The sequence below is a fragment of the Crocodylus siamensis genome, chromosome 1 (assembly GCF_052110815.1).
Source record: "Crocodylus siamensis isolate JL-2025a chromosome 1, ASM5211081v1, whole genome shotgun sequence".
In the NCBI taxonomy this organism is placed as follows: Eukaryota; Metazoa; Chordata; order Crocodylia; family Crocodylidae; genus Crocodylus; species Crocodylus siamensis.
The window spans coordinates 111,705,705-111,719,166 of NC_143395.1; the positions used below are offsets into that span (position 1 = coordinate 111,705,705).

Genomic DNA, 13,462 nt, shown 5'->3' on the forward strand with positions numbered 1-13,462 from the left:
TCATGCATAAACTAATGTAAGATGTGTTTACACTCCAACAGAATTTCAGCACTGACATGCCAACATTTGCTTGTCTGTTGGTGTCAATGTCTTGCTCCAAGTGTTGGGAGAATCACCTTGCTTCTCTGCTTGTACCTATGGTGGGATGGGGAAGTAATAGCTGTCATTCATATGACAGTGAGGAGTGTTCATATAAGAACTTGACTGTATAGATGAATGGTCAAAGAGACAGCAGGTTCTTAGTTGTTTGACAAAATCCTGTGGGGGCTATCCTTATTCTGACTCCAGAAAGTTCCTCTTCTTTGCTAGGGCTAACCGATGATCCCAAATCATAGGTGGAGGGTGAAAATATTATTTGGGGGGCCTGAGTACACATGCACACACACGCACACAGAAAACACTTAGCAGGTAAGTCTGCGGAGTGGGAAAGGGTGGGGGGAGAGGGAGGGGTTAGTGGGGAAGGTAAAGGTCCCCACAGTGAGGGAGGAAGTGGGGTAGACATGTGGTGAATGGTGCCTCAGGATGGGTTGTGTGATGGTCAGAGCCTGGGCAGCTCGTCCAGGGGTGCAGGGCAACTCCCTCCACTGCGTGCACCCTAGGGGAGGCACAGCAGGCACATGCCTTCCAGATTTGTGCACAGGGTGGAGGCAGGGCCTGCTTGCCTCCACCTCTGCTTGCTGCTGCTTCAGGCTGGGGTTCTGTGCTCAGCTGCCACTTTCTCAGCAGCCACGCAACGCCATGTGCCTGCTTCCGCCACTCTGCACCTTGACCCTTGCCCACCCAGCGGCAGCAGGCACATGGCATTGCGCAGCTCCCAAGGCAGAGGCAGTGGGGTGTAGAGCTCCAGCCCACAGTGGAAGGCAACCTCTGCCCCACACAGATCTGGGGGGCATCTGGGAGCCCCCCTGCATCCCTGGACAAGCTGCCTGGACTCTGACCATCCCATGACTCGCCCCAGGGCCCCATTTACCCTAGCCCATGCCTCTGTCTCTGCCTCACTCTCTCCCACGCTGTGGGGGCCTCGATCTGCTTCCCCACTTCCCCTTCACAGACTTGCCTGCTGTGGTGGGCAGTGCTCCACACATTGCTGGGCTGTGATCCTGGCTGCATGCAAGCTGTGGCTGCATGTCTGTGCCTGTGGACGTCCCCAGCTGCAATTTCCTGGAGCCCACACCCAGGCTGCCCTGTGGTCCTTTGCACTGCCACCTCTGCCCTGCATTTGCGGGGCTTAGCCCCGTTAGTCAGGTCTTCCGTCACCCATGCCCCAAATGTCATTTTTTTTTAAATCTTTGTTTTTCCCCACCTTCCCCAAATTGTTTCACAGGGAAACTAGGAAAGCTGATAAGCTCTGACAGAGTTCAAAAGGGAGAGAATTAAATCTTTATAAATGATGAGAAACAATGTTAATCAAGCACAATTGTTACTATGCGTTTGTTAATATAAACAGGATTCCAAAAGTAATGGACACTTACCCTTCTTAAATATGAATGATGCTAAATAGAAACATAATTTTGAACCCATAGAAAGCAACACCTTGAAATATAGTAGATTGAACATCCACAGACACATCACAAAGCACCATCTAGATCTTCTGATGAGTATCAAACTGCTAAGCTAATATGTAAGAGGTGAATAGTAGTGGTTTAACCATGATATCACTTAGACACCAGAAGACTCAGGGCTCTGGATCCTGAGTGGCTAGAGGTACCCTGAGTGTGCCCTGAGTCAAGCAGCTAAGATCCAGAGGGGGGCAGAGTTTCCACATTCCCCTGGGCTTATGGCTTCCTGTTGGCTAGGTCAGAAGAGCTCCCCACTTAGACCTAAATCCTATTTTGTGTTATGTATTTAAATAGCTCATAACTAGTTTTTCACAGTTACACATAGGCTGCACAAGTCTGCTAAGCACACTTAGTAAGCCTGCACTCTGGTTAGGCAGCTGCCTGGCAAAATAGAATCACCTTCATCATAAAAAAGTGGGTAAATCCCAAAATTTGAGTTGAGTGAAAACCCCTTGACCATTGTATGTTAGAAGAGGAGCATCACTTATCTTTCAGCCGATAGCCTGTTGGTTAGGGCACTTGCCTAGGGAATAGAAGGCACATCAACCAGGAGTATGAAGCTACATGTACAGCAGAAGTGATAGAAACCCCTGCAGTAGGCAAGAAAGGTATTATCAAGGTCCATCTCCATGAGGGGAAAGGAAGTACAGTACGGCGAGTGGAGCCTAGAACCTGTGCTTGCTTCCCATGTAGATCCTGTACCCACTATTGAGCTAAAAGGTGGGAAGGTGGTCCTCCACTGTTACCATCACCTCCACCCTTCTGCAGGCGCAGGGTGAGTCTGTTTTGCCACAGGGGAAAATAGAACCCTAAACTGTGCATAGTTGTCCTAAACTCTAGTTATATGGCAGCATATGTGCCACATAGGCACCTAAAGCAATAGATGTTGGCCCCTAGTGTTTAGACTTCCTCAGTCACCCTATGGAACTGTCTGTCCTTTTATTGATAGTATAGGAGAAAAGCTTCTGACCTAATTTCTTTGAAACACACCTTTGGGCCAGCTGTCCAATTTTTAGAAAACCAAAACCTGAATTGGAGTTGCCTGAGCACCAAATCTGAATTTTGTCCTGTAACAAAAAAAGATGAAAACAAATTAGAACTACTTTATTTTGATCATGCTTCTGAATATGAAGTGACTAAATATGATCATTCTGTGCCTCTACTATGGCACTTTAAATATAACCAAAGCCCTATCTGTTCTGTGAATCCATGGAATTTGTCACAGAATCAACTGCTCTCAGTTGAACTATACTCTCTAATCCCTGCAATTGTGAAGAAAATCTTCTAAATCCATTTATACATTAGAAAGCCCATACCTTCTTGCTCCTACAAAGCACTTGCAACACTGCAAGTACTAATATAGAAAGGAGCCAGAATAATTCATGATTTAGTGGCAAAAATGCCTGATCTGTGCCCACACCAGCGCTCACATTGCTACTAATATTTCTGCCTCTCCCCCCCTCTGCAAGAATAACTGCAACATTTTCTAGTGCAAAGGCACCTAAGACATGAATTAAGCATAAACTAAACCAGTCAAGCATAAACTAAACCAGTCAAGCAATGGCCCTGCTTTACAATTATGGCCAAGGAACAAGCAGCACCACTCATGAAAAGAGGATGTAAAAGAATAGTTTAAAGGATGTTGTAAATTATTCTGAAAGCCATTTTTCTCAAGGCCACTCAGGATCAGTTTTGCTTACCACTTTTGTATGACACAAGACTGTGTTCATACAAGGAAGATGTGAAAATTTACCAGACCACTATTTTGGATAATAGCAATCCTCATCTGCCTGTATGCCCTATATATGCCAAAGGCCATTCTAGACCCATACTCACATTATATTAGATGGATGCACCAATTATAATGGACTTTCAAGGATTTTTTTTTTTTGTCTAAACTGGTCTTTCTTGTTTTTATATAACAGATAGATTTTGACAAGCATCAGTCAAATGCCCTGGCTTCCATTTTTCTGCCATCAAGTTTACTGAGGAATTTAAGTCAAGATGAGCTTGAAGCTGTTTCCAGGGCTCAGTTTACTTTTTTCAATAAAAATGGACTTTTTCAGGCAAGTATGAATATGTATGAACTCATTTCACGTGAACTTGAATCAAATGAACCTGCCAAAATTATCCTGAAATATAATTACTTTTTCATATCTTACATGTTACGGAAATGCCATGGTAAAAATATAAGTCTGTACTGGGAATAAACTTTGCATATAAATGATGACTAGTTTGCCATGGTACTGAAGTTGTGCATATTAATCAGAGACTTTACTGTAAACCTCACCTCAAGGAAAATTTCTTATCTGTGACATATGGCATAAACTTTTGCTCATAATAATCTAGAAGGAATTGAGACTCCACTTGCTGTATAATCAGAATTTATTTACAAGGCTTTAAAAGAGCATCTGTTCACATTCACATTTACATAGTTTCACTGCATTCAGCTGAGGCATGCTTTTTTACCGAAGTTGAAATCTGGCCTTTAATAGTACTCATACTATTTATTTTCCTTCTTTATTTGTATTCCTTTGAAGAAATAATCATGACACTGTTAAAATTCCTCTCTGTGGAGAAAACCAGCATAAAACCTAAACGTCATTCAAGTCCCACTTAAACCCTTGGTCTGGTTTGGTACTCCAGGGACAAATTTCACTCAGGAAGAGCACTACATATTTGCATTCTCATTTTCATACTACATAGAGATTGTTCTCTGTACAGCAGAGGTAGAAATATTCATCTGAAAATTAAGGTGATTGACACGAGTTTTTTTCTTTAAATTTTATCACATGATAATTGTATCCATTTTCACCATTAAATTAGGAAGATCCCAATCAAGGGGGAAAATCCTCTACTTCACAATGATACTGAGTTCATTCAGAGGAAACATTGTTTTCATAATGAGCAATGTTTTTGGCTTGAGTTTGTTTTCCCATTAGTATTTCAAATGACCTTTGGCTCTTGTGCATCCGCAGAACTCTAGTATTGTATTGTGTGTATATTATCGTTTTTATTGGCACTGTATGTAGATGCTCCAGATAATCTAGGCTAGCAAATACCCATGACCCGCAATTGCCTTCTGAAATACTCCCTGCAATGTCTGAAGCTGTTTTATATGGTATTCCTTTTTAATTGAAAACAGGATGATACAGTGAATAAAGAAAACAAAAAACATGTAACAGCAGGTTTGTCATAATGGCCCACAATCTATATAATGACAGAACATGTTATCTTATTAAAGGACACTAAATTCATTCTTTATGAGGTCCAATCATTAACCTTAGTTTCTCTGTATTTTAGATTTAGAGATAAAGTTCAACCATAATGATTGCAATCTACAGCTAATAACACCCACGTACATATCTGTTGAGCATACAGATGCTAAATCACCATAAAATTGATCTGTCTGACTTCTTAACAGGTGACCCTGAATGACAATAGAATGTCCTTTAAATTTAAAATAAAAGGCACTTGATAGGTAGAAAGTGAAAATTTAGATCTGGGAAAATCCTTTTCAGCCCTTTTTTCTTGAAAGATTATTATATATTTTCATATAGTCTATCTATAGAGGATCTGATGCTTGAGAAAGTTAAGTCAACATGCAAAGCTTTAATATATCTATTTGTGTATCATCCTACCATACAACAGAAACAATGACTTGTGGCAAGTTACTACCTAATCAAGGTCTTAGTCCATTAAAGAGCATCATGCAAACATAAGATTTTACTTAGGCAGAGCATCTTACAGGATAATAGTCCACACTTGCACAGATAGGCTAGGGACAAACATTACACATAAACCAGTTTAAGTGATCAGAAACTGGTTTAAACCTGTAACAGAACAGATGTTCAGTGCACAAAAACCCATTTCAAAATGGCTGAAACTGGTTTGAGATAAGCCTGGTTAAATGCAGTATCAGATTTAACTTACTGAGCTCAAACCGGTTTATGCAATGCCTGTGCAAGACCCCTTCCTGGTTTAAGTTAAACCAAGATCCCCCAGCATTTTGGGGCAAAAATCTGTTTCACTGGAAAATTCCCAACCAAATCTACTGCCTTTTCACTGTGTCTTACGGATGGCATTACATCAGCAATAAGTTAGTCTCCAGTGAAACTACTAGGAAATAGAACATGGTACAAAATATTATCTCCTGCTATATAATATTGCTTAGATTTTTTTGTTATAGTGCCTGACTACTCAACGTAAAATAGTATGTAATATTACGGGCAGCAAATGGGTCATGTCAAGACTATTTTTGATGCCAAAAAAAAGAATTTTCCCCCAACTGGCTATTTTGTCAATAAGATAAGAAAGCTAGTTCATTCTTAGTTAGGGAAATGATCTAATTATAACACAGTTTGTTATCAGTTAGCATTGTTTGACTTATCACTCTAGTTGGCATAAAACAAAGTGATTAAAAGGGAAATTAATGGAAATTGCCTTACAATCTGTCCTTATAATTTAGCCTGTATATGTTTATGACAATAAGGGAAATAGCAAAGGGTTCCATGAGGAAAACCTGCAACTTGATCTTGTAAACAGGATGTTCTAATAATGGGTGATTTTAAGTGTAAAAATACAGACAGGTTATTTATTCTGGCACACTATAAAAATAAAATGTACCCTGTGCTCTGCTATAGCATTTACTGGATATTTTATGTATATCTTTCAAAGGATGTAGAAAGCCATGCCAACTTAACAAGCTTTGTGGTGGCATGCAGTATTGGGAACATTACCATCCGGGACCTCCAGGAAAAGGTCACGCTTACAATTAAACACACCAAAATTCAGGTAAGAAAACACTGGGTTTCCAGAATAATAAAATGTTACATTATGTGTATTAAAAGGCAGAGCTCAGCAATAGAAAGACTCTTAATGGGTCTGAAGACTGTAGAAAGACTTTTTGAAGATTGATTTTGTTGGGTTTCATAGAAAACTTCAGTATTCTTACTGAATAAGGAAAAAATAAGATTTGTAAAAACAAACAAACAATGTATGATTTAGCACTTACTTGGAATGAAATTCTTCAGTCCCACCACAGATTCTGTGCTGATAGTATTTGATAACATTAGATTCTTCATGACTCACACAGTATATAGTGTTGAAAGGAATGCCAGGTTTATCTGAATTCTTTGATCAAACATGAGTCAGGGTAGAGCAGAGGTGGGCAATTATTTTGGGCAGAGAGCCGCTTACTGAGTTTTGGCAAGCCATTGAGGGCCGCATGATAAGCAGCCGGGGCAGATAAATATTAGTTTTCTAAATTTTTGAGGCCCCACTGGCCAGATAGAATGGCCTGGCAGGCTGCATCCAGCCCCTGGGCCACATTTTGCCCACTCCTGGGGTAGATAATCTGAAGTTTTGTATTTTTTGACTTCCCCCAAATATAAAAAGATTGATCACATCATTTAAAAGTGGTTGATTCTTACTGATGGGAAGTGGAAGCCTAAAAAAATATTTCACAATACTCTATATCAGTTTTAAAAAAATAGTCCAATGTATGAGTCTGATTCTGCTCTAAGACCTTGTTGAAACTAGGCTGCTGCTTCTACCAGAACTTCTGCCAGCAGCTGCCACAGGGAAGCCTCTGAACAGTCCTGGTAAGCTTTATTGTGCTGGCAGGTGCACAGTGAACCTGGGGAATGCACCCAGTACTGAAGAGACCACAGCAGCTTGTAGAAGGTGCAGGGTTTTCAAATTATACCTTCTACAGGCTTCCAGATGGCAGCACAAATGTTGTTCTGGTCAAAGTGGTAGTGTTACCCTGCTAGCAGAAAGAAGGGTCTCACTCTGCACAGGGAGCTCTTCATGTAAATGCATTCATAGTTTTTCTGACAGAACCTGAGTTTCGCTTGCAATACCGTAATGTAGGTCAGGACTCAGATATGGTTGTATACATCAGGAAAAGCTCTACAAGAGACAAGAAAGTTGTATCAGCCCTAGACCATTTTAAGTGAGGAGAATGAGCCCTGTTGCAAATGGAAGAAATAAAAAAAAAATCGTATTTCAATTACTTTAGGCTTACTTTTTATTGGTTAGCCTGGATGACTCCTAAATGGATTCATGTGAAATCCATATTGATTTCCCAAAGTGTTGCCAAACATGTACTGGTGAAAACCTTGAGAATCCCAAGGAAAGTGAACAAGGAAAAGTACTTCTCCTTTACATCCCACAAAGGCTTCATATATGTGCTGAATTTCAGTGAGACTAGTACTTATATTTACAGTTTAGGCACAGGTATGAATTTTTGCAGGACATTAGATTTTAATGTCTTAAGGCAGGATTGGCACTCTGACAGAAGAGGGCTGTTGGCTGAGACCTGTAAATATGTTCACAATACAAATAATAATTCTTCACTTCATTTTAATGCAAAACCGTAACCAATGGAATATCTGCTACATTTATACATTAGCAGGTTTTATATTTTGTGAGATATAAAATGTTTATTTGTACATTATTTTTAGGAGAATCCTAGCCCTATCTGTGTCTTCTGGGATATGAACAAAAACAGTAAGTTGAAACATATTGCAGTTTCATTTTGGGGGCAAATAAAGTATTCTCTGTTTTAAATAGCTCATGCCCTTTGTATTAGAATAGACAACATGATGGTTATTCAGAATCCATTTTTAATTAATGTCAATGTCCTTCTTTATTTTCTTTCTTCTTTATTGGTCCAAAGTAATGAATAGAGACTGATGAAATCACCAGTCTACTTGCTTGTCTGGATTACAGTTCTTGCTTTAACATCCAAAGATAGCTATCACTGTATGGAATATGAGTAAACTTTGTACACCTCTGCACATCCAAAGACTTCAATATTGGGCATTAAAGGATGCAGGCACATCTGTACTCAATGACAGTTTTATTTCTTATTTTCCCTCACGTTCATATCAAATAGAATCATAGAAACATAGAAGTAGGCTCGGAAGGGACCTTATAGATCTTCAAGTCCAACCCCGTGCCAGGGCAGAAGAAAAAAATATAGGCTCAAATGATCCCAGCTAGGTAGACATCAAGCACCACTTCTCTTGGAAGCTGGTTCCAGCTCCTAGCCACCCTAACTGTGAAGTAGTTCTTACGGCTGTCTAATCTAAACCTACTCTCCAACAACTTGTAGCCGTTATTCCTTGTTATGCCAGGGGGCGCTAGGGGAAACAAGGTCTCTCCCAAACCCTTCTGGTCCCCCCTACTGAGTTTATAGATGGTTACCAGGTCCCCCCTCAGCCTTCTCTTGTGAAGGCTGAACAGGTTTAGGTCTCGCAGCCTCTCACTGCAGGGTCTGCCCTGTAGTCCCCGGATCATGCGGGTGGCCCTCCTCTGGACCCTCTCAATGTTGTCCACATCCCTCCTGAAATGGGGCGCACAGAACTAGACACAGTACTCCAGCTGTGGCCTGACCAGTGTTGCATAGAGGGGGAGGATCACCTCCTTGGCCCTGCTAGAGATGCACCTGTGGATGCACGACAAGGTCCAGTTAGCCCTGCCAACCGTGGCCTCACATTGTCGGCCCATGTTCATCTTGGAGTCAATAATGACTCCAAGATCTCTTTCTGCCTCCATGCTCTCAAGAAGGAAGTTTCCCATCTGATAAGTGTGCTGCTGGTTACTACTGCCCAAGTGCAGCACCCTGCTGTCAGTGTTGAAACACATCCTGTTTTCATCTGGTTCAGCAGAGATCCAACATGGCCCTTGCTTTTCCTCCGGCTCTCCGCATATCTGAAAAAGGACTTTTTAATGTCCTTGGTGCTCGAAGCTAGTTGGAGTTCAATTGCAGCCCTGGCTTTCCTGGTTTGCTCCCTGCAGGACCAAACCAGTGCAGAATAATCCTCCTTGGAGGTGAATCCCATCCTCCATCCTTTGTAGGCCTCTTTTTAGCCTCAGGAGTTCTGTTAGGTCCCCAGAGAGCCAGGGGAGGATGCTGTGCCCTCTTGCTGCCTTTCCTCTGAGATGGAATAGACTTAGCTTGTGCACTGAGGATCGCTCCCTTGAGGAGCAACCACTCTTCTTGAACTCCCCTCTCCCTGGGGTCATGATCCCTTAGGGCCTCACTGACAAGCCTCCTGAGATTGTCAAAGTCGGCTTTCCTGAAGTCAAGGACTTCCATGTTCCTGAATGACTTGCCAGCTTTATAGTGGATGGTGAAGGTGATCAGCTCGTGGTCGATGTCACCCAGCTTTCCATCAATCACCAGGTTGCCGATTAGGTCATCTCCAGTAGCCAGTACCAGGTTGAGCAGCACTTTGCCTCTCATTGGCCCATAGACTTCTTGAGTCAGGTAGAGGTCATTCACGCACAAGAGGAAGCTTTGTGACCACTCAGATTTTGCTGAGTGATCCTTCCACGAGATGTCTGGGTAATTGAAGTCACCCATGACAACCATGGTCTTGGAGCATGTCGCCTCAGCCAGTTCCTGGGTGAACTCCTGGTCAAGCTCAGGAGTTTGGGTGGGAGGTCTGTAGTGGAATCCCACCATTGTGTCCCCTGTGCCGTGTTCCCCATGGATTTTAACCCAGAGGGTCTCCAGTCATCCACCCTGGTCGTCAATATCAGCTTGCAGGGACATGTAGCTTTCCTTAACATAGAGAGCTACACCCCTGGCCCTTTTATCTACACGATCCCTCCTGTACAGGGTATAGCCATCTATATCCATGGTCCAGTCATGGGTGGAGTCCCACCAGGTCTCCGTTATCCCTATGACATCATAATTATTTTTATTGAGCAGGAGGACGCGCTCTTCCTGCTTATTCCCCAAGCTCCTGGTATTTGTGTACAGGCAGGCAAGTGTCCCCTTGGGGGCTCTTGCCTTGCCCACAGATTGTACGAGGGCTGGGGCAGGGGTGGGCTCCCTTAAGTGCCTTAGCCTGCTGGCTTTGCAAGGGCGGCTCAGCTTGGCAGCAGTGGTGGTAGTCCCCCCGTTCCACATCGGGCTTAATTTTAAGCCTGGTGGAGCAAGTCAACCAGTTTGGCTGAGAAGAGCCTCCTCCCCAGGGGAGAGAGGTGGAGGCCACCTCTTCCCAGCAGCTCACTGCCTCTCTCACCAAAGAGCGGGCTGTGGTCATGGAATCCAAAGCCTTCCCTATAACACCAGCACCGCAGTCATTGGTTAACTACATGGATCCTCCTCTGCCTTCTCAGCCCATACCCCAAGACTGGGAGGATCGAAGAGAACACCACCTGTGACCCCATACCCAAATCCCTGTAGCACCTCATGACCTGGCTGGGAGTGTTCCGAGCCGTGTCATTGGAATAAGGAGCATGGGATAGTGGTCTGTGGGCTGGAGGAGCTTAGGGATCCTCTCCGCAATGTCCCGGATGCGGGCCCCCAGGAAGCAGCAGACTTCCCGGGCTAAAGGGTCGGGGCGGCAGATTGCCCCCTCTGTCCCCCTCAGGATGCAGTCTCCCATGACAGACACTTTACGTTTTGTCTTGGCAAGAGCGGGGGCGGTAGCTGCAGTTGAGCCAGTGTTGCCTGCACGAGCTGGCAACTCAGCAGGCTCTGCTGTAGCAGCAAGAGGTGTGTACCTCCTGCTAAGCTCCAGCGGGGCAGGGGCCTTTGTGCGGCGGGCCTTAGGGCCCTTGACCACCTTGGTCCATGCCCCTAACTGGACAGAGTGGGAGGTCCTGGAGTCCTCCTTTGTCCTGGAGGGAGACTGGTCTACCCTCCGGCTTCCGGGGGAGAAGGGTCTGGCAGTAGGAGTCTATCTCCTCCTCACAGTCCCTGATGGCACACAGTCTCTGGACTGTGACCTGGAACTCCTTGAGCTGGCGCACCAGAGACCCCAAAAGGGAGCAGACCCCACAGGCCCCAGAGCCTGAAAAAGGGACAGGCAGCCCCCACAGATGAGAGCCAGGGGCTCCGTCTGTGTGGAACCCGGAACCATGGGCTCCGTATGGGTGGCCATCTCTGAGGTGCTGTGGGGGGGAGGGCCACAGAGCCCGAGGGGACCCTCAGGGTGTGGCGTGTGCCCATCCGTGTCATGCCTCCGGTAAGCTGGCTATGGCTGGGACTGTCTACCCTGGGCGATTCGCAGGCAGGGTCTCGGGCCCTCCCACGCACCCTCCTGCGTGAACTCTGTGCTAACTCACACACCGGTAGACAAGTGCACCTGTTTCTGCAGCCTGTTCGTGTGGCTCCAGTCATGTGGCTCCCTGGGGGGCTGAGCCAAGTAGGGGCCTGGGCAGGGCAGGGCGGGACCCAGCCCAGCTCCACTCAGCTGCCTCCTCCCTCTCACTAAGGGGTTAACCCCCTCCCACCACAGGCCCCACTTGCCTCCAGCTGTGCTGGGGTCGGTGGGGGGCTCTGCGGCTGCTGAGGAGTCTCTGGGGGGCTTTGGGGGAGCAGGGGCGCACTGGGCTTTCACCTGCACGTCTCTTGCTGCTCCGGAGCCTAACTGAAGATTCCCTTGAAGATTCTTAATTTTGATGTGGCAGGAGGGGGAGATCTAGTAGAAATTTTAGTGGATTTGGGTTAGATCTGAGTTGGCACCATTTCTTTCACACTTTCTTAAGTTTTAAAGCTAAAAGAATTGTTATGTTTATCCAGCCTGGCCTGCCATATAACACAGACCACAGAATTTGATGTAATAGCTTCTACTCCATCCACCTTGCAGAGTTCTTGATTAGCACAATCCTAGGTTGATATATTTTGTATATTGGATTTGCTTTATTTCAAGGCTTTTTCCACTTGAAAGAATACTATAATACATGTAGAGATCCTGGATATCTGGACAAGACATTGTGCTATGTCTTTTTTGATTTTGCCTGAAGTTGTGGTTTCTATTGTTTGATTCCTGCAGATGGTCAAGGCGGTTGGAATGCTACAGGCTGCACTGTACAAAAATCAAATGAGAATGAGACAGTTTGCTTATGCAATCATCTTACACATTTTGGGGTACTCATGGTAAGTGAGCCTTCACTATTCTGTTATAGGTCTTGGTGGGACAAGAGAAGGGCTTCTATATATTTGAGTTTCTTTGCATTCAAGTGAGATTTTTTTTACTAATATATCATTTTTCTGGTACCTAAATATTGTCTAGTAGTAAAGAAGGGCTACAGGTAAAATAAAATGATAAATCAAAGTGATTGAATAAAAAAATCAAGCAAGCAAGATAATTTTGTATTGTATTCTCCAGACAAAAGGTATATAAGTAAAATCTGCCCACAAAGGTACCCAGATATTGAAAAACTTGTAGTACAATAGCAGTCTTGATTCTGGTTGGGCCTTGTTTGTCATAAATAATGTAAAATGTAAGGTTGCAATACTGCTGAGCACAATATTGGTGGCTGTGGGTGAAGCCAGGAGAAGCCTAGCATTGGGTAGAAGCAAACCATAGATCAAGTAGAGTCCTGCCAATGCGCCAGCAAAAAAAAAAGAGATATTGGAATAAATCTATTGTAACTGTGTACTGCTGTGTAAATCAAGCCAAATGTTACTGAACGAAAAAATATGAAAAGGAAAAAGTATGAAATTGCAGTCTTTTCCTGAAGACTGGTGTTTTTTTCAAAAACAACAACCTTTTCTGGGTTCCCAAACCTTTAGCATATACTGTACCCTGGCTTTCACTTTAACATTAATATTATATGGCTTCAGAAACATTTTTCCAGGCAGAACGTTTGCTATGAAGACAGGTACATGTGTTTTGATTTAACTAGTTTAAATGGGTTTTAAAAATATAATAAAAGAAAGCTATAAATATTTCAAATACCAAGAGACGGAGTGAGGGAAACAGGAAAATCTTTTCCTTGCAGAATAACTTATAGTGCGAGGAAGTCATACAGTTTCAACTTTGGCTTCCATAAGTCCTGTTATACAGTTGCTTTCTTCACATCATGCTTGAATTTAAATATGAAAAAAAATGTCATAAGCCTTTTTTGTCCTTTTCTAAGCTAATTATATTCAA

The 13,462-nt window shown here is 43.6% G+C and overlaps 1 protein-coding gene across 6 annotated transcripts in view; it reads left to right on the forward strand.

The window, feature by feature from the left end:
• ADGRG6 (adhesion G protein-coupled receptor G6) overlaps window positions 1–13,462 on the forward strand; it is a 160,667-nt gene that overhangs the window by 121,112 nt on the left and 26,093 nt on the right. For all 6 annotated transcript variants that reach the window (XM_090040581.1, XM_090040618.1, XM_090040629.1 and 3 more), the window contains 4 exons: window positions 3,485–3,625; window positions 6,237–6,353; window positions 8,027–8,072; window positions 12,359–12,462. In XM_090040581.1, the coding sequence (XP_089896707.1) occupies window positions 3,485–3,625; window positions 6,237–6,353; window positions 8,027–8,072; window positions 12,359–12,462 (408 nt within the window). The remainder of the gene's footprint in view (window positions 1–3,484; window positions 3,626–6,236; window positions 6,354–8,026; window positions 8,073–12,358; window positions 12,463–13,462) is intronic.